We start from the raw sequence: 22190 nt of genomic DNA, 5'->3' as shown, positions 1-22190 counted from the left end.
CACTGACATCATGTAATATTCAAAAAACAAACTTCAAAAAACTGTAAAAGAAAAAAATTTCCCTCTGTCTGTCTAGGCACTAGAACAGGGTGAATCCACCATTTCCGTTGTTTTTTAACCCTACGTCGAAGGCGCAATGCCAATATTAAAGCAATTTTTTGTTGAAATGATAGATTATCCATACTATATTATTGTATTATCGGTGTGAATTTATTTTACTTATTTGTTTATTTATTTTATCTGCTATATACACGGACATTATATAAACGGACAAGATACCACTGATTGTAGCTGCGTCATATTAACGCTCATGGAGCCACTACAAGACCAAAACGATATGCGCTCTGTAAACTGTCGCTCGTGGAGCCATGATTTTACTGCTTTACTGCCACCGTAATTTTACTGCTACTGCTAGCGACAATCTGTCGCTCGTGAAACTATAGCCTAACCTGAGGCGCAAGCAACAAGGAGAATTTCATAAATTGTATCCATAACTTCGCAGAGATGAGAACTGTTTCTATAAATATTTTAGAATAAATTTTGAAAGCTTTGATGAAATTTTAGATCGGACAAAAAACCACCAAACAAGGAACAATTTTAGGGAACCAGTTGATGCTACAAAATGATTTTATTTTAAATACGTTCGTTCTTATACTCTGGGTGGGACAGGTTGAACAATATATCATATTTTTTTACAATTTCAACAAGGTTTTCGATATACATCTTTTTTGTTTTGCATCAACCCGACCAGCGATATACGTAAACTGCTACGTTCTCAACGCTAAATTCATTATATCGCGGCAATTGCCGTCAGAACGCTGCACAAATTCCTTTGATCGCCAGCAGGTCGCGACCAGTATGTGCTGATCCACTTGTTTGTTTCAGATAAGTCGAATCGCGATCCCCATCGTGAACACTATCGCGTCGTGATCGCTTAGGTGTGTTTTCCGCTTTAATTGGATGAAACAAAATTCAAAAACGTTTGGAACTATAAAACATGTAACTATTTTGGTATTATTAAAATCTACTACATCTACTTACCTCTCTACCACATTGACTGCAGTCGATATTCTAGAACTTTTCAATGCGACTGGAGACACACTAAAAACATGCGCTAAGTGAATATGTACAATAAACTACAGTGTTACCAAGCAATAAAAATGGTTAATGAAAACAATTGGTAATCACTTAAAGTGTAAATGTATTTTAATAAAGGGATTATGTTAAAATATGTCTTTTTCTTGAATAGGTGCTTGAATTTAGTGGGGATCTAAAGCCAACATCTAAAAAAGTTAGTACCTTAAAAAATACCATCAAAAAATGTTAGTGGTGCCCAAATTTAGTTAAATAGTTTATATGTACAATGTGTTTTTACAGATACAAATTGTTTTCACTAACAATTCTAGAAATTAATCAATTTTAACATTTACCTAGGATCGCCATTGAGCTTTCTAGCAGTACTTTTTTGACCATTTTGTAAAGCTGCAGCTGACGTGCTAAAATAATATTATAAGTAAAAAAACACAAAATGCCATTTCAATAAGCTTATTATTATTTGCAACTAATACTCTCATTTTGGACTTTGTTTTTTTTTTGATTAGTTTTAAATATTAATCCTCAATGGACACTGTGGTCATATAAACTCCCGAAGTATCTTCCAAGGCTAGAAAATTTCTTATAGAAGCGAATACTTGCGCTCATTCTTTTGTAAATTTCTTTTAGTACCTCTGTTTACTTTATTTCGCGCCGAATTGGTAATCCAATCACCTCTGACCACCATTCTTTCTAGATCAAATCCAACATAAATTCACTTATCAGTTCTGACGACCAAGTTCTTGGTAAAAGAAATATAAATAAAAATAAATCATTCCCAAGGCGAAGAACTCCTTGGTTTTGTACAGAAGTGAAGGAAAAATGTAAAGAGAAGAAAAAAGCTTACCTGAAATACATGTCAACCAAAACACAAGAGGCATACCATAATTACAAGACAATTAGACACGAAACACATGCACTTGTAAGAAAAATAAAAAATTATCACTGTCAAAGAGATCAAAGAACGGAGATAAAGGAACTAATAGAACCAAAACACATAGAAAAGGATAGGTGGATTGACTACCTAAAAAAGCTATATGCAGAGGAAGAACAAACGACGCTAGAAGCGGAAACACCAGAAATTACCACAAATGAAGAACTTAATATTAATGTACAGGAAGTTCGGAAAATACTTGAAAACCTGAAGAACAGAAAAGCAGCAGGTAAAGACGTGATACCAAACGAATTACTGAAATATTGCGGAGCAGCAATGACAGAACAATTAACAACATTAATTAATAAAATTATAAAACACAATGAAATACCGGGAGAATGGAGAACGAGCGAACTAATTCTACTATTTAAAAAAGGAGATAAAAACAGCTAAAGAGGCATGAACTTGTTAAATACTATGCTAAAACTTACAACTAAAATTTTACAAGTGCTAATAAATCAGAGGATAAGTTTAGTAGATGAACAACAGGGTTTTCGTAGTGGAAGATCGGGTACAGATGCAATATTCGTTATAAATCAAATTACTGAGAAATCACTAGAGTATAATAGACGAGCATTTCTGTGTCTGATTGGCCTAAAGAAAGCGTTCGACAGTGTAAGACTCCAAGATGTAATCCATCTTCTGTATAATAAGAAGTTCCTCTAAATATTATAAAAACTATCGAAAACATCTACCAAAACAACAAAATGGAAGTCAGAATAAATAGACAACTTACAGAACCTACGGAAATGGGCAGCGGAATAAGACAAGGGGATTCATTGGGCCCCATGCTCTTTAATTTTATCATGGATGAAATTATCAAAAGCGTTAACAAAGGAAGAGGATAAAGAATGGGAAACAAAGAAATAAAATACTCTGTTACGCAGACGACGCAATATTGATAGCACAAGAGGAAGACTGTCTGCAAATACTAGTCCACAGATTTAACATAAGAGCAAAAGAGTTTAATATGACAATCTCATGACAGATTTCTTTTTGCATATCAAAACGTATTTTTATTTTCGTTTTTTGGTCAAACTGTTGAATTTAGAAAAAATGTTATTTAGAAGACTTCGTGCTCTAACTGGTGCCTTCTACCCATGCTCTTAGGGAACGCACTATTTTCGGGGACACCCTGTATAATATAATTCCATAAAAACAGATTATAATATGGAGTCTATTTAACTTCACAGTGCTTCCTGTTTATATAAAAAATACAGTGTCCAGTGAGGGTCCATTTTAAAAGAATATAAAATTTCGTTAATTTTAAAACTTTCCAAAATAAATATACAGTATGATGCAAATGTATGGAATAAATTCATTATTTCAGAAACAAACGACTTTTAAAAAAAATCTTAAAACACGTCAATTTTAATTTTTGAATGGCCATCAACTGGCCATCATATGTGTTGGACATTACGTCATCAGCATCGGCGTAATGACGTAAACGACGATTTTTTTAAATACAAACCGAGGTCAGGCGACAGCTCATTTGAAAGGTCTCCTTATCGCCTTTACAACGATATAATCATTTGAATATTTATTTTTACAGGGTTCACCAAAATTATAAACTTTGTTAAGTAACATGGAGTTAAAATAAATCTGCATTCACTGAACTAAAATACACTCAGGAACGCCACTGAGAATAAAACAAAATAGTATTTTTGCTGGTTTCGAAAAAAAATACATTGATAACAAACAATGCTACATTATAATATGAAATTAATTATTATAGTAAGTATTCCAAGTTATTTTTCAAAAATATTTAAATCAATATTGTCATTGACTCGTCTTAATTTGTGAATGAATTGCAAATCTGTCAAATAATAGACGTCAAATTTTTACTCTACGAGTTTTTTGCCAACATTAATAACAGCATTTACAAAAATGAAACTAATAGAAACAGAACGAATCGAGATTTTAATTATGATTGGTTATGGAGATAGAGTGAGGACTCAAGCAGAAGTTTAGTAGACTCAATGCTAAATACCCCAACCGCGAACTAATTACTTAATCAACAGTAAGTAAAATTAAAAAAAAAATAAAGAAACGGGCCATGTTAAAGATCTTCCCAAAAGTGGTAGAAAATCAATATCCGTAGCCAAGAAACTGGACGTTGTACTGGCGTTTCAAGAAAATCACCATACCAGTTCTAGGCAGGTCGCACTAGATAATAATGTCCACCAATCAACTGTTGTAACAGTGCTAAAAAAGGAGAAGTGACATCCATATAAAGTACATCTGTAATTGAAGGAGCGCATAAGAACGGAAATTGCACAAATAACACCTGAAGTCATCGAAAACGTTAGGAAAGAATTTATTGCCCATCTTTTACATTGTATTATTGCTGAAGGTCGTCCACTTGAATATTTGTTGTAATTTGATTGTATTTAAGTAAACATTTATTGTAAGTCAATTGTATTAATAAACCAACAGTTTTTGTTAACCCTGTAGAAATAAATATTCAAATGATAATATCGTTGTAAAGGCGATAAGGAGACCTTTCAAATGAGCTGTCGCGTGACCTAGGTTTGTATTTAAAAAAATCGTCGATTACGTCATTACGCCGACACTGATGACGTAATGTCCAACACATATATTATAGCAGTTGATGGCCATTCAAAAATTAAAATTGACGTGTTTTAAGATTTTTTTTGAAAAGTCTGTCTCTGAAATAATGAATTTATTCCATACATTTGCATCATACTGTAGAAAGGTATAGTATGATTTCAATTTAATATTCCAATTGTTGAACTTAAAAAAGATGTTTTGAAACACTATATAATTTTATAAAAAAATCATATTAGACATTCCATATGTATAAAAAATGAGTAAACGAATAAAATCACAACCTAACTCGGAAGACATCTTGTCTTTTTCTTCTTTCTGTTTAATTTAAAAACCTTTTTTTAATTCTTCAGAAAACAATTTTTTTACTACGGTATTACTTTTACATGACTCTTACCTTCGTGTAAATTGTGGTCCGACTGAAGATTTCGTTGGAATTATCCTAAAAATAATCTATATTTACAAAATAATACTCAAATGATAAGCAAACTATTTGCAGATTATTCAGTTTGGTTTTATGTTAAATGATAAAAGCATTCAAGCAAACGATTGAGTAGAACGTAGGCTATAAAATGTAATCAGTTTTGTCAGTAATAGCAGTTTTGATAACATTTTTGAAGCAGTAGCATATTTAGTAGTACCATAGAAGAGCGTCAATTATCCGAACGTCAATCAACCGAACCTTTATGCGCCAGCTTGATTCTTCTGGCAGATTCTTTAGCCGTAAAACGATTAGACTTGCCTCAAACACGGACATCGATGATGCTGTATATAAGTGATTATCTCAAAAAAGATTCCAGAGAGAACCTATTTCTGATTTGATTCTGTGTGAAAAAGCAGTTCAATTCAACGAAAAACCCGAAGAGTTGTCAATTTTCAAGCAAGCACAGGCTGGTTAAAATGATTTAAGGCGAGACATTCAAATACAAGGATAAAAAGCAGCAGATTAATTCTAAATTCAATTAACGAAGTTACTGAAACAAGAAAATTATGCCCTCCAAACCGTTTACAACGCAGACGAAAGTGAGCTCAATTGGAAAGCTTTGCCACGAAAAACTCTCGTGTCACGTCGTGAATTAGCAGCACCTGGACCTAAAATAAGCAAGGATTGTATCACTGCCTTAGCTTGTGCTAATGCGACTGGCAGCCACTGATTGCCGATGCTTGCCATTGGTAAAAGCAAATAACCACGTTGTTTTAAATACATTCATATGTCTGCGATGCCGATCGTTACCGTTACCTATGCACACGTGTTTTATTTTTGTTGAACATTTGTTAAACATTTAGGCCCCATCGCTGGTACTCTTTTATTAATCGCTTCGATATCAACTGCAGATCTATGGTCTTGTGCGATGACTACTTAATACTACTACTAAGGATTTCCACAGTTTTCACTGTCTTCCTTCACTCAACCGTTTTCTCCAATTTTCCCTGTCATTCCAGTCTCCATCTCGCAGGGTTCTTTTCTCCATAGCCTCGTCGATTTCATCTCTGAATGACCTTCGGGGTCTTCCTCTCTTTCTTCTTCCAATCGGGCTCCATTCTGTGATTTTGTTTATCCAGCGTCCTCTGTCCGCTCTTCTGACGTGGCCGTACCAGGATAGTCTCTTCTCCTCTATATAGTCGATTATGTCTGATTGCACTCCCATTCTCCGCTTAATCTCTGCGTTTTCAATTCTGTCTCTTTTTGTAAGTCTACAGCTTCTCCTCAGGAACTCCATTTCTACTGCTCTTATTCTACCTCTATTTCTCTTGTTAATTGTCCAGTTTTCGGACCCATATGTCAGGATACTTCTTGTCAGGGTATTATATATTCTCTTTTTTGTCTTTATCGTAATGTTCTTATCCCACAACACTGAGTTTAGTTGTCTTATACAGTTTCTTGTTTGTCTCAGTCTGTTGTTTATATCTTCTTCTGTTGTTCCCTGGTTCGATATTATGGTTCCTAAATACTTGAATTTATCTGTTCTCTTTATTTGTCTTCCTTCGTCTATCTCTAGGTTTCTCATATCCTTGTTTTCTGTTGTTAGGTATTCGGTTTTCTCTAAGTTTATTTCCATTCCGTTGTTTTTATATTCTTCTTCTAGTTTTCTGAGCATAAAGCTGAGATCTTCTTCATCTTGTGCGATGACTACTTGATCGTCGGCAAAACTTAAGGTGTATAGGTATTCGTCTCTTACTGGTATGCCCATTCCTTCGCACTTTCTCCTCCATGGTTTGAGTGTCTTTTCCAAGAATATTTTAAACAGAGTAGGGGACGTAGCACAGCCTTGTAGAAGTCCTTTTGTCGTCTTAAATGGATTGTAGGCTTTATTTCCACATTTAATAGCTACTTTGTTTTCTTTGTATAGTGCTTTAACTGCTTTTATTAGTGTTTGTCGGATTCCGAGATCATTCATTGCTTCCCATAATTTGACTCTAGGTATTGAGTCATATGCTTTCTTTAGATCAACAAAGGCCAGATGGACCGGTCTACCTTTTGCCATTTTCTTCTCTACCAGTTGTTCTAATGTGTACGTATGATCTAGGCATGATTTTCCTACTGTGAACCCTGCTTGGTCTTCTCCAATTTTTCCTATTATTTCAGTTTCTAGTTTTTCCTTAATAATTTTCCCGTAAAGTCTACCTACCGACGATATTATACTAATTCCTCTATAGTTTTCACATTTTTTCCTGTTTCCTTTCTTATGTATGGATGTGATGTATGCTTGTGTCCATTCAGCAGGTATTTCTTCTCCATTTAGTCCTCTTTCGAACATTCTATGTAGCATGCGGAATAACTTTTCCGTTCCGTTTTTAATTAGTTCGTTTGGTATTCCTCCGGGTCCTTTGGCTTTTTTGTTCTTCAATGTCTTGATTGCTCTCTTAACTTCTGCCAGGCTTATTTCTATCTGGTCGTATGCCCCATTTCCTGCATGTTCTATATTCTCTTCCTGAAATTGGGGACGGTTTTCTGTAAGTAGTTCTACGTAGTATTCTTGCCACTCGTTTTCACTAATTTTGCCGATCTGGGTTTTCTCTGTCTTATTTCGTTGAAGTGCTTTTAATATTCGCCATGATTCTGAATTTCTCGTTCCTCCGATATGTCGTTCTATCTCTGTGCATGCTTGTTCCCATCGTTCGTTCTTTTCATTTGTTACTCTTTTCTTTACCTCTCTGTTTTTCGCTCTATATAGGTCTAAGTCTTCCTGTTTTTTGGTGGTTAGGTATTTTATGTGTAGTTTTTTCTTTTCTTTTATGCATTTCAATGTGTCTTCCCTTAATTTGATATTCTGATGAGTGTTCCTTTGGTCGTCTTCTCCAAGAGCTTCTAAGGCCGCTGAAATCAGGCAGGTTTTTATGTGTTCATGCATTTCATCTAACGTGTCATATCTGAATTCTTCTAGTTTTTGGTCTAGTCTTCTTTTGTATAAATCTTTTATTGATTCTTCCTGCAATAGATGTAATTTGAGCCTCTTTTCGTTTATTGTCGTTCCCGTTGTAACAATCGATGTATGTTTTTGTTTTGTCCAGATATAGGGGAATTCCATCCATGCCACCACAAGTTTGTGATCTGTTCCACACTCTGCCCCTCTTTTCACTCTGGTGTCTTTCACTTTGATGGAGCTTTTGTGGTTCATGATAATGTAGTCAATAATGGATCTTAGTTTTCTTGTCTCTTGAGTCCATGTGTACTTATGTATATTTTTGTGTTTGTAGAATCCGCGACTACTTAATCATCCGCGAAATAAAGCGTATATAAGGTTGTTTCGTCGTTTAATGGTATACCCATTCCAGAGCATTATCTCCTCCATTTCTTCAGTGCCTTATTCAGAAAAATTTTGAAGATTGCTGGAGATATACTGCAGCATTGCCTTAGTCCCTTATTTACCCTAAAATTCTCGGAAAACTGGTTGGTAATCTTTATTTTTGATAAAAGGTCGTTTTAGAAGTGTTGTATATAAGGATCAATGTGTAGCCTTTGCAAATAATATGGATATAAGAAGACTACAAAAGAATTAAAACAATCATGAAAAGAAATGCACTTCATTATATCAAGATCACAAAGTGCTACAGCAGATAAAGCAGCAGCAAAAATATTTCCACAGAAGTTAGCGAAAATGATTGAAGATGGGGACTATTATGCCGTTCAGGTATTTAACGCTGATGAAACGGAACTGTATTGGAAAAAACTTACATCGCAAAGGATGAAAAAACTGCAAGTAAACATAAAGCAAGTAAAGATCGAGTAAACGAACTTATAAAAACGAAACACATTCAGAAGGAAACACTAAAGGAAGCGAAAGGTGACGATAATGAACCGCCAACACCAGAAGTGACGACAAACCAAGATATAAATATTGAGGAGGAAGAGGTAAAGAAGGCATTAAGGAAATTAAAATATAGAAAATCACCAGGAGAGGACAGAATGCCGAACCAGATCTAACCAAAAAACTAATCCAAAAAATAATAGAACAAAATAGAATTCCTCAAAAATGGAGATCAAGCATCCTAATACATCTCTTCAAAAAGGGAGACAAATCGGACCCGGAAAATTGCAGGGGAATTAATTTATTACACCTAACACTAAAATTAACAACCAAAGTGATAACAAATAAACTGAATGAAATTATAACACTAGCAGAAGAATAACAAGGTTTTAGGTCGGAAAGATCATGCACCGAGGCTATATTTATAATGAGGCATGTGCATTAGAATACAACAAATCGGCATTTCTATGTTTCGTGGACATTACGAAGGCATTTGACTGGGTCAAATTAAAAGACGTTATCCACGTACTGTACGCAAGAGAGATACCTCTAAAAATAATAGAAACGATAAAAAAAATCTACCAAAACAACACAATAAAAGTAAAAGTAGAAAAAGAACTAATCGACCCTATTGAAGCTGGCAATGGGGTAACACAGGGAGATTCTCTGAGTCCTCTATTGTTCAACCTGATTAGGAATAAAATAATAAAAAAGTAAGAACTAAAAAATGATACCAAATGGGAGAAAAACAACTTAAAATAATCTGCTATGCAAAGTGAAGATGATTTACAACGTATGCTGCACCAATTTAATATAACCGCCAGAAAATTTAACATGTTAATTTCCCCAAAGAAAACAAAATGCATGGTTACAACAGCAAATTTACTAACATGTACATTGCAGCTAGAAGGTGAGATAATAGAACAAGTGATGGAGTTTAAATATCTAGGCATCACATTCTCTAGATACAAAAAGCTCGAAACTGAAGTTAACGATCAAGTTAATAGAGCAAACAGAGCGGCAGGCTGCCTAAATGAATCAGTATGGAGAAATAAAAATATCGGGAAAGAAACTAAAGGCAGAATTTACAAAACACTCATCAGACCAATAATGAGATAAGCGGCAGAAACAAGACCTGACACAGAGAGGACAACAAGGATGTTAGAACCAGCAGAGATGAAAACACTTAGAAAAATTGATGGTAAGTCACTGTGGGACAGAACTAGAAGTACAGATATACGACGTAGATGCAAGGTGGAGAACATCAAGAACTGGGTAAGAAATAGAAGAGTAGAATGGAACGATCATATAAGCCGAATGACAACAAATAGAGTAGTAAAGACGGCAACAGACGGTTCCCCAATAATAAGACGATCAGCAGGAAGACCACGAAAACCATGGAACGACAACTTATTAAAGGCACATTGAAAAACAGACAGAGTCATATCTATAAAAAAAAGAAGATATGGGTTTCTTTAATTTTTATGTATTGGTGATTAAATTGCTTTAAAATAAATAAATATTCTTTGATTTCGTAGGTTGTTTTTTTTTAAATTCGCTTAAAATAATACGAACTATCAGATGATTCCATATAAGTTTTATTATGTGTATTATAGTGCTTTAATTATAGTTACAAACACCCAAACCATATCCAAAACTTACCTCCCGGTTAACGTTGTTTTAGACTTTGTTGTATTCATCAACCTGGACTGCAGCCGAGGGGAACTAAAAGCATGCAATACAATAATAATATTCTACGATTTTAATCTACAAGCTTACATTTTTGGTATGTTATCTGTTAATTCCAAGCGTGTTGTAGCAGAGGAAGAAGCAGTACTGAAACATGCAAATATATACACTAGCATTCTTACTACAGCATTAGCTGCTAATAATTGTTGATACAATCATAATATTTGTATATTAAAATTAATAAATCGAGGGGTTCGACCGAAAACCCGATAAATGACAAAATTATGAAATCCGCCATTTTTATTTCTTCTGTATTAAAAACACGTCTTCTATCACTGAAAAATTTTTTAAATTGATATTAACATTTTTAAGCACAATAATTGATAAAAACCAAACATGGTAAAAACCGTTAACTCGTATTTTTAAATAACACCAACCCGATATATAACTTTACTGATAAAAATACTTTGAAGTAAACATATTTATAATATGAGAATCCGGTAGAATCATTTATCTTCTTTTCCTGTGTAAAGTTACTAATTTTATTAGAAATATTTCTGAGTTAAAAACAGATAATTAATTTTATCGGAAATAGAAATTCATAATAAATGTCTGAAATATAAAATCAGTTCTAGGAAAAATAAGCTAGAACAACTTAACTGCTTTCCTTTTAAAAGAAATTCACAAGTTAAGATTTTAAAAATATATAAATACATTTATCGGATATGAAGATTACAAAGCTGTTAATTTTAACAAAATATATTCATGCGAAAATCCAATAAAGAATTTTATACTACGACACTTTATTAAATTTCAGCACATTTTTGTCCTGCAAAAACCCAGTAAATCAATTTTAGGTTACACGAAGTACAACGATTTACCTTTTTGGGTTGGTAGTTCTGATTAGTTCACTCATGTCTGGATTTGATTACGGACGTTGCGTTCTCTAACAAGTATAGTTTGATGTTGAATTGTGATGAACTCTGTACAAATTACTGGAGTCTAGATTTTAAATCTAGAAAAAATTTTATTTTGCACAATATAACTGTAAAACAAATTATGACTAGACTTGTCCTTAAAACTTCCAAAAGAAAGGAACGAAAATTTAGCAAGAAATATTTCTTTCCACTAGCTAACAACGAACGGATTCCAGTGTGCCAAAAGTTTTTTACAAAAACGCTGTGTATATCCCCAGATGTTATAATAAATGCTGTAGCTAACAGTGATTCTACTGGTTGCTATTCTAAAGAAGACAATCGCGGAAAAAGGAACCAGTTAACACAACAAAGGCTGAAGATGTTCAATTTGTTAAAAGTCATATTGAATCCTTTCCGGTTATATAATCTCATTATACCCGAAAGGATACCATTAGAAAATATTTAGATCCCACTCTAAATATCAAAAAAATGTACCAGCTTTACTTAGATAACTGCATCGAAAATAATCGAGACCCTGTTGCTTTACGTAAATATAGATATATTTTTTGTGAAGATTATAATCGAAGTTTTTTCACGCCCAAAAAGGACCAGTGTTTTATCTGTGCCAAATATGCTAAGGCTGATCTAGAGCAGAGAACAAACCTTGAAATAATCTACGAAGAACATAGAAAAAGAAACGAAATTTGTCAGGCCGCTAAAAGAATAGATAAAGACAAGACATTTATGTCTGTAACATTGGATTTACAAGCAATTTTACAAATACCCAAAGGATCTATTAGTCAATTACACTATCGTAGAAAATTGGTAGTATACAATCTTACTATTTGGGAATCACCACTACCCGATAACGCATATTGCTTGTGCTGGAATGAAATCAATGGCAAAAAGGGTAGTTCTGAAATCGGAACTTGTATGTATTACTATTTAAGTGAATGCTTAAGACCTGAGGTTAAGCATGTAACAATTTTTTCAGATACTTGTAGCGGTCAAAACCGCAATCAATTTATAGCCGTACTACTGTTGTAGATCGTACAAAATATCGACCAGTTGGAAATTATAGAACAAAAGTTCTTAGAAGCAGGACATATTTATATGGAAGTGGATTCTATGTACTCTGCAATAGAATCTGCAAGTAAACATGTAAATGTAACTTGCATGAATGACGAAAAATATATTTCAAACAGCAAGAAAACAGAAAATGAAGACAGTAGACAATGTGAAACATAATATAGGCCCATACAAGGTAAAAGAAATAAAATTTAATGAATTTTTAGAATTAAAGTCACTTGCAGCAAATATATTGCAAAACAGAACAGTAGATTCTGACGGTAATACTGTGCAGTGGTTAAAAATCAAGAGACTAAAATATATTAAAGGTTAAAGAAGGAAAATTTTTTTCAACTACGATCTCTCAGAAGGATTAAAGTGTTTAAACATATCAGAAGATATTAAATTAAATTAAAAAAAAAACTCCTACTCTACGCTCTAAAAGGCAAAAACAAATTTTATCCAAAAAGCAACCCTAGACTTACCAACTCAGGGTATTTTACCAAAGTTATACAAAAGTACTCTTCCAATAAGCGAAGCAAAAAAAAGGATTTAATGAAGATGTGCCAAGAAAATATTTTTACGGAAGAGCTGCATGCTTGGATATCAAGTTTCAAAACAGGGAATAATGTCTTAGATCGAATTCCAGACGTAATGATGGGAGAAGAATCGGAAGAAGAAGATATTACCTTTTAATTTCCTAAAAAGAATGTAGATTATTATTGTTTTATTTGAATAAAATACAGTTCATTTTAATTTTATAATTAACAAAATTAAAAATAAAAACCAATAAAATCAAATGTTGTACTCATTCAGCGAGGAAAAACCCGATAAAAATCATGTTTTATTTTTTTTTGTAAATACCTTTTAAAAAGTTAAACTAAAAATAAATTATTCTAACTAAACATTAAATTCTCTACTGTTTGGCTTTAACAAATATTTAAAACAACTTCCTATGACGATTTTAAAGCCTCTTCAATGTTACGAAAATCTTTAATCGCGATTATCTCCGAACAATGATTTTGTTAGTTATCGGGTTTTCGCTCGAACCCCTCGAAATAGTGATTTATAAGAGATATAAAACAGAAGCAGAAATAAAATAAAATTAGTGTAATGTTCTAACAATTTACTTACAGTTTACTATTTTGATTCTTCTGACTCCCTGGACTCCTCGTAACCGCTTTTCTCTGAGGAACCACCGTATTATTATTGACTGCGTTAAACACTTTAGATTTCACTTCCTTTAAATTAGTTTTATTCTGTTCGTTTTTACTTATTTTACTCATAACCGCGTCCCACCTACCCACAGGCTTCTTTATAGTTTTCTTTTCATTATTCTGCTCGTTAGGAGGATCAATCATCGCTTTAACTTTGGATACTACTTCTCTCTTTGGCATTTTATACTTTTTAGCAGAATTATCATCTTTAGCACCGTGTCTTGGAGAGGAAAAACTAGAAGGACTAGATATGCCTGGACTAGGAGCATTTCTTTTCTTTGGGTTCTCTTTGGAAAGTGCTTGTTCCGCCTTCTTTTCAGCCGACTTTTCAATGATTTGTTGAATGTTGTCTTGGCTGTTTTCGGATATTGTTTTGGAACTCGTGTCTGACGGCGACACGTCGGGTACTTCCATGCGAATAAAGTCATCTTCATTTCTAGTATTTGTTTCTATATCCGTAAAAATACCACTGGAGTCCATATTCTCTCGATTATTAACATAAATGTCTGCAGCAGCTTGTGGATCGATACCGTAAAGGGTGCCGTCGATAATTTGGACTCTTCGATCGCCCCTTAAATGATTTTCCTCGTGGTTATCAGCATCACTTTCTGTATAAAAATCTGAATCTGTCATGGGATCAACTCTTCTACATTGTGGTCGAGGCAGTGGTCTTCTCGTTAATGGAGAATTGTCAGCGCCTCTGCTTGCCGGTCTTGACATCTCACCATCTCCTTGATACCCTGTATCTAAACTAGTAATGCTGGTAATGCTATTGATGAAGCTATTCGAAGTTTTTGATTTACTAGGTTCTGTTTTCGGATCACACTCTACTATAGGAGTTGGATCCAAAGGTAATTCTTCTGGAGATGGAGTTTGTTCCATACGAGTCAAAGCTGATTTTTCAGCATCCAACGGTAGCTCCATGTTAACAGTAGTATCTGTTTTCATTGTTAAATTTGAAAGGGCGTGTTCGTCTATAATGCCAAGACTGTAATCAGTTAAATTTGTTGGATCCAAGGGCAACTCTTCCGGAGAGGGAGTTTGTTCCAAGCGATTTAAAGTCGATTTTTCAACATCTAATGGTAGTTCCATGTTAACTGTATTTGTTTTCATTGTAAGGTTCCCAAAGACATGTTCATCTATAATCCCAAGACTATAATCGGTTAAATTTGGACTCTGTACGTCTTCTTTATTATCTTTAATTTGTGTAACATCTAAATTTAATGGTTTCGTCTTATTCATACTTAAATTTAATAATTTTTCATCTATTAGACCTAAACTATCATCTCTAGGACTATCAATGTCGAGTTTTTTATTACTATTTGTACTAGAGAAATAATCGTTAATATTTTTGTCGTATTCTTCTAAACTCGGCGAACGTAGTTGAGAATTTAAAAACTGAGAACACATTTCATCAGGAGTAAGTATTCCTAATGATTCATCAAACTCTAAAGAATCTCTTTTACTACTGTCGTCTTCGAAATTCGCGGTAGTATTGAGATCCTGTTTTCCACCGGATAATCGTAAAATTTTTAACGTAGTATCGGCATCGCTTTGTTCCGGAGTTGATGAGTTAAATACTCCTATACTGAAGGCATCTATCGAGCTTCTACTACATTTAAGTTGAGGCAGTGACGAAGGTTTGTCAATATTTTCGTTAAGACTTCTTAAAACTAGCGCATCGAGCTTTTGAATTTTTGGATTTGAAGTTCTGCGTCTCTTAACTTCTGAACTAGAGTCTTTTAACAGATTTTCGCAAGCTTTGTCTATCGGGAAGTACTTGGGAATGTCCTCGTTTTTTCGGGAATTTTTGTTTTCTGATTCGAAAGCGGCAGATTCTACTTTAGTTAAATCGATTGTATCATTAGATCTCTTTTTATTAATTTCTATGGATTTCGGAATAATTAAATTTGTTCTTTGTTGTAGACATTTTTTATCAATTAAAGTAGTATTATTTAGGTTTTGATGTAGTTTTTTAGTAACTTCATGCCTTGAAAGACTGAACGTATCTCTCTTTTTTGAAATTCTTTCGTGAACTAGTTCTTCATGACTAACAGCTCGTTCGAGTTCGTTATTTCTTCCTTGACGCGGATTAATAAAAAGCATGGAATACGGTCCTGAAGCATTTTCAATAGTTTCACAGTTACTGTTGACGAGCGAAACTTTAGCCAGTGGCGCCATCAACCCGCGGCGATCCGGACAAGCGAAGTAGCGAATGCCGTTGACAAAGCCATCGTTCTTACCGGCCGATGTGCTTAGTTCGATTCCGCACCACACGCCTTTAGAAAACTTAACTTCGCCGACGAAACGGAGGATTCCTTCTTTATCGCCCACGCGTACGCGGTTGCCTATGTTCTTGGCGGTGATTTCGCTGTCGGTGCTGATGGTGCCAGTGGCGGATACGATGACGGGCTTCGACTCTGCGTGCGGGATCCGCGAACCGAATGTTGGAATGCGGCTTAACCCAGTCTGCAATAAAAAAAGTCATATTAATATTATTATTAATAAGTTGCACAATAAAATAATTTTATTTTAAAACGTCAATATATCCACCACGGTTTTACACACTAGGATGTGACTAAAAAATAAAAAAGGGTATTCTAGTATATATATCTAGTTTATATTATACAGTAATGGTCAAAACTTAAAATACGTTTAAGTGTTGTTAATTATGCGACTAGTTTTTCGAAGTAAACAATTTGCGCTACATCCTTAGTAGGCTATTGATTATCTAAAAGAGCTAAAAAAACTACAACGTTAAAGGAGTTTTATTGTCTTATATGGTCAATGGACCCACATATATGAAAAATCAGTTGCGTGCTACCCTCTAAAAGGATAGGTTTTTGAGAAAGGGGCGAATTTGTCCCTATGCACTAGGCTGCATCTGGGTGAATTCTATGCAGTTTTCGTACATATTATATCTACAGAAAAGTCGTTTAAAATTAAATTGTCTCTCTAAATATCACCTTTTAAAGTCAAAAATAATTTTTAATTCAAACACAGGATACATGCGATTTTTATTTTTTGTTCCATAACTTTTTTGCACGGGGGTATAGGTATAGGCAACGCTTTACGGAAAAAAGGTCTTTTCTTCCTCTTCAAAATAACGTTTGGAGTCATGTTTAATGCTATACTAAATTTCAAAAGTGATACAGGGCGTGTAAACAATGGTAAAATTGTATTTTAATTGTTAAATATGTTCAAAATGGATGTACTCGTTTCGATATTAAGTCCAGTCGTCAGAGAGTTGACCCCTAAAAATCATACGACAAAACTGAATTTTGCATGGAATATTAATTTTAGGACCCCAAAAAAGATGCAAAAAAGTTTACCACTTTTACCCCTGGGTTTCCCCCTAAATCCCCCCTCGCAGGAGAGTAAAAGCGCAAAAAAAATCGATTTATCAAGAATCTCTACACCGTAGAAAAAAATGTTTTAAATAAAAGATGTAGCTGAGATAATTTTAAACAAAAATGTTTAGAAGTATTTTTTGTGCAGAATGACCCGTTCTCTTAGAAACAACGCTTGAAGCGACCGTCGATTTTGCATGTCAGTTGCGCGTGCGAAATCAATGTTCAATAAAATTTGTATCAGTCCAAATGTCCTATCGACAAAAATCAAGATGCGTTTTAAAGGCAAAGAGTGGAACTTTTGTATGAAGTTTTTGTATCTAGCCGAGAATAAACTCAGTTTTTATAAAGGTGTTCAGGTGAGATCAATAAGGACGAAGTCACTAATCCCGAACCTTCGAAGCTGGGTGGACTGTGGGCATAGGCAGCTGGATTATTATCTGACGCAAATGCTCACAGGCCATGGCTGCTTCCACAGCTACCTTTTCAGGTTTAGGAGGGCTCAGTCCGATCTTTACTGTGGTTTCTCGGATACTGTGATACACACGTATCGTGTGAGTGTGAGCGTTGGGCAGATGAAAGAGAGAAGTTTGTAAGAGAGTGTAACTGCAGAATGTTTAATTCCGTGAGAAAATGGTGGAGAAAATGATGAGGGATGAGTGGTGGTGGACACGGATCCACAAATTTATCAGGGAGCTGCTCTCTTCAAAAGAATGAGAGGAGAGGGAACTCGCAACAGAATTCTAAAACAAGCGAGTAGAACCTTGGTGGGGTTCGGACTGTCGCAGTCCAAAATAAGAGTGAATGAGATACACACTACGCGAGACAGATGACAGCCTCGCTAAGGCCGTGTGGGTGCGGTTTCCTCGATGAATGTGTCGGAGAAAGAATGGGAATCGGGTGATAGCAGGGCATCAGGAGAGATGTTTGCCTTAACCGGCCCTTCCATCCTGATGTCTGGTGTGACAGAGGACAGGTTTTTAGTTGAACGCCGACCGCCTCGGAGTGGTGACGGGACGAAGTGTCAAAGGACTAAATCCCTCGGGAATCTCGTCCCGGCACAGCTTCGCTAGGGTATTAGGAACCCAACACTACCTGTGTGAGTCACAGGTGTCTGTATGCAGATTTTCCTTCTTCTCTCTAAAGATGTAAAAAAAGGTGAGATCAATAAAACTGACCATTTTCATTGACCAGTTGTAGTAAAATATCCATTTTTAGAGATCAATCTTTAAAACCTATGACATGAAATTTCAATTTTATGTTATTACAAAAGATCACACGTCACGGGAAATGCATTTAAGAAGACAGTTTTGGGTGTAGTTTATTGCAGAAGTTTTGTTCTTTTGAAAAATGTACTAGTGTAATTAAAAAAAAAATTTAATATTTTAGATCGTTTATTGTGGGAAATTTTAAATTCAGCGTTTTTTAAGCATATTTTAAATGCCTGACATTTATTGCCAAAACTCAAAACTAAAATTTCATGCTATAGTTTTAAAGCTTAGGCTCTAGTAATATAAACTTTATAGCGACCAGTTAATAAAAGGGATAGATTGTATTGATCTCGTGAGAATAATAAAAAATGGCAAAAATCGTGCCACGTAGTATAGAATCTGTGTTTTTGCGGCAAAATACAAAAACTGCATACGAAAGCTAAACTCTTTACCATTAAAACACATCTTGATTTTTATCGATAGGTCACTTGAATCAAAAGATATCGAATTTTTACCGTCGAGCTGGTACAAATTTTATTGAATATTGATTTCGCGATCTCAAATATGAATGTGTATACATATACTATATATATATATATATATATATATATATATATATATATATATATATATATATATACTATATACTATATATATATATATATATATATATATATATATATATATATATATATATATATATATTGTGACGATTGGGGTTTATAGAAAATAATTTATAAGTTATATACTACATAATATTAGATATTTGGTTGTTTAAAATAAGTTATATACTAGAGAATTTAATAAAAATTATTTATGTGAGGGCATTTTTAAGAAATTATCATATAATAATTGTAAAAAGTTGTATTTTAATGTTGTAAATAGATTTAAGTGAGCCATGTGCATAGGCAACCAAAAATACTCTCGAAGTGACAGATAGAAATTAGGAATTATAAGGAATATAAAGTGGGGTTATAATAATATATTGTTTGAAATGTGTATTTTATTAAATTAGAGTGTTAGTTACTAATTTGAATGTTTATTCTGATCTGAAAAGCCTAAATGTCAACAAAATTATCAATGGAACATTAACGAATTCTCCAGAGTGCAGAGTGTGACCATTGTTTACGGTCGAACATTCTGGAATAATGATTATGTCGGTGGATGGAACAGATATTTTTTCGAGAACATCTATATAGAAGTAATGGAACAAATTGGAACATGATCTCTTACCAGATGATTCTGGAATATCCAAAAAGATATAAATACCCGTGATTTGGATTCAAGATGGCAGTTTTTAGTCAGAAGTCAGGCCAGTTCATTATGAAAGTTAGTAGAGTGAAGTAAATTGTTCAGAATTTTCAAGAAGTCAGTCAGAACAGTTTAGTAAGAAATATGAAAGTTAGTTGGAGTCAGTGAATCAAGTACAAATAGTCCAATTGTTTAATATAGTGAGTTAAATGAAGATTAAAAATTATGCATATATTTAATGCACATTTATAATTATACACAAATAATTATTGAAGATTATAAAAGTATATTAGAAGAATATTGGATGGACATTGGAAGGAATTGAAATTATATTATGGTTGGAGATTAGTATAAATCAACTTATAATAATTGGATATTGGTATATTGAAAAGAAGAATAAATATAAATGGTGTTTACTGGTTTGCTTGGTGGTTTATAAATGCTGGTGAAGAAAAATATATCTTAAATTGGTAGAAGCTGATAATTGGAAAAAGAAATTTCACAAAAACAAGGATAACCGAAGTACGAAGACATTCAGTGGTGATTAGAATCTATATAGTGGAAAACAGTTCATTTAGGCATTCAGTGAAAGAAAGGTACAAAATTTTGTTAATATAATTTAGTTAGTGTCATAACAATTTCAATTTTGAAGATAGTTTGTTTAAATTTTACATTGTCTATAGAATTTAATTAGTTTTATAAGAATATCAATTTAAAGATAGTTTATTTTAAATTTACATTGGCTAAGTTAGATATATATGTGTGTTTCATAATAGTTATAATAAAGATAATTTAAAAAAGTACTTACAAGCTAATTCTTTGAGAACCGCGATAAAAACCCTATATTATTAAAAATACTCATTGCTCATCATTCAAACAAACAACACATCATAACAATATATATATATATATATATATATATATATATATATATATATATATATATATATATATATATTGTAAAGACTACGACCGTCAATTTATATTTCTAAAGTATTCAACTAGTGAATTCAGAGGTTTAATCGGTCATTCAGGTTGGCAAATAAAAAAAGAAGTCAACTACTTCATAAGTTTATTGAAGACGTTTCGCTTTATATTTCTAAAGCTTCATCAGTTCTCTAAAATATAACAAATGACATTGAGTTTATAAGAAATACAGATATAGTTCATAACTTACAACTCAATATGTAGTATGTTATCGATGTTATCATATCTACTGTACACTTTACTCCTTATTTAAAACTAACTTAACCAAAAAAGAAAAAACAAAAAACAAAAACAAAAAACACACAAACTTTGCAGAAAATAATGTTCATATTCGTAGATATGAATATTTAAAAAATTTTTTAAACGAACATTTGGCTTCATTTAGATGGTTCTCCACTGAAGACCAACAAAGTTCTGATTTATTGCAATCTAAGCAAACTACTTGACGCGATACCGAAAATTTTTTTTAAGGGCCATGTGTCACCAAATTCCAAGGTTTGAGACAATTATGAACTTCTACAGGGGACATTGCATAATTAGTTGGACAGGTGGAATTTATATGGCGGAAATATTTGATATATTATTTTTAATTTATGTTTTAATGAAACTTGGAAATAGGGGATAATTTTGTTATTATTTTGAACAAAAAATACGCCAACTTTTAACTGAAGAACAATTGGTATCATTTATTTCGTAAGATGAGAGAGTGGTAAACCTGGCTCAAATTGTCGATGTCGGTTCTTTTGTTTATTGCCGATGAGTTCTTGAGGATCTCACACATTTCAATAAAGGAGCGTTTCTGATGGTTGTTTTGTTTCGCCAGTATTTTGGTATTTGTGAAATCAATGTGATGTTTAGTGGAAATGGCGTGTTGTGCAAGGGCACAAGAGGGTTTGGAAAGTCTGATGTCGCTTTTGTGTGAAGTTATACGCCCTAGAAGAGATCGACTAGTCTGGCCAATGTAGCAGGAGTTGCATTCTGAACAAGGTATCTGATAGACAACATTAGTGTGCTCTAACAAGCTTAGTGGAGTTTTAGACTTGGAGAATAACTTTCCAATGGTTTTAGTATTTTTTAGGGATATTTTGACGGGTAAGTTTTTGAATAGTTTAGTAAGCTTGTTCGTAATTTGTGGGAAATAGGGAAGAGAAGCATATTTTGTGGCTGGTTTTGGGGTTAACGGGGAAATGTTTGTCTGTATGCTATTGGATATGGAGGCTAGTATTGCACCGTTGGGTGCTTCCGAAATAGAATGACCATAGCTTTTAGAGAAAAGATATCTGTTGATGATGGATATGGGGTAAGAGTTATCAATGAGAATGGATTTGAGTAAATCCAAGGATTCCCTCTTGTACCGCGTATGGGTCAACGTATGTACTCTAAAGCTAAGAGCTTGTACAAGGTTATGTTTGTATCTTATTGGGTGTGTAGAGTGGTAATTTAAGAACCGGTTGCTCGCCATGTCTTTCCTGTACCACGTAGTGCCCAATGTGTTACTATGTGTGCGTATGATTCGCATATCCAAAAACGGTATGCTGATATCAACCTCCAATTCACAAGTAAATTGCAGGTGAGGATCAACGCTATTGAAGACTGATAAGGTGCTTAAAATCTTATCAGGTGGTGTTGCTAGGATCAAGTCGTCGACATAACGCT

At 33.8% G+C, this 22190-nt stretch overlaps 1 protein-coding gene across 4 annotated transcripts in view; it reads right to left on the bottom strand.

Moving 5' to 3' along the window:
- toc (toucan) overlaps positions 1 to 22190 on the bottom strand; it is a 516113-nt gene that overhangs the window by 298682 nt on the left and 195241 nt on the right. Inside the window, exons 2-7 of one of the 4 annotated variants that reach the window (XM_072524002.1) lie at positions 13653 to 16204; positions 10624 to 10680; positions 10507 to 10569; positions 4992 to 5036; positions 1431 to 1496; positions 1042 to 1101 (exon numbers count right to left, since the gene is read on the bottom strand). In XM_072524002.1, the coding sequence (XP_072380103.1) occupies positions 1042 to 1101; positions 1431 to 1496; positions 4992 to 5036; positions 10507 to 10569; positions 10624 to 10680; positions 13653 to 16204 (2843 nt within the window). The remainder of the gene's footprint in view (positions 1 to 1041; positions 1102 to 1430; positions 1497 to 4991; positions 5037 to 10506; positions 10570 to 10623; positions 10681 to 13652; positions 16205 to 22190) is intronic. The other 3 variants (XM_072524003.1, XM_072524004.1, XM_072524005.1) reach the window with 3 other exon arrangements.

The sequence above is a fragment of the Diabrotica undecimpunctata genome, chromosome 2 (assembly GCF_040954645.1).
Source record: "Diabrotica undecimpunctata isolate CICGRU chromosome 2, icDiaUnde3, whole genome shotgun sequence".
NCBI lineage: Eukaryota > Metazoa > Arthropoda > Insecta > Coleoptera > Chrysomelidae > Diabrotica > Diabrotica undecimpunctata.
The sequence above is the reverse complement of the archived record's forward strand: the minus strand, read 5'-3'. Positions and strand labels throughout refer to the sequence as shown.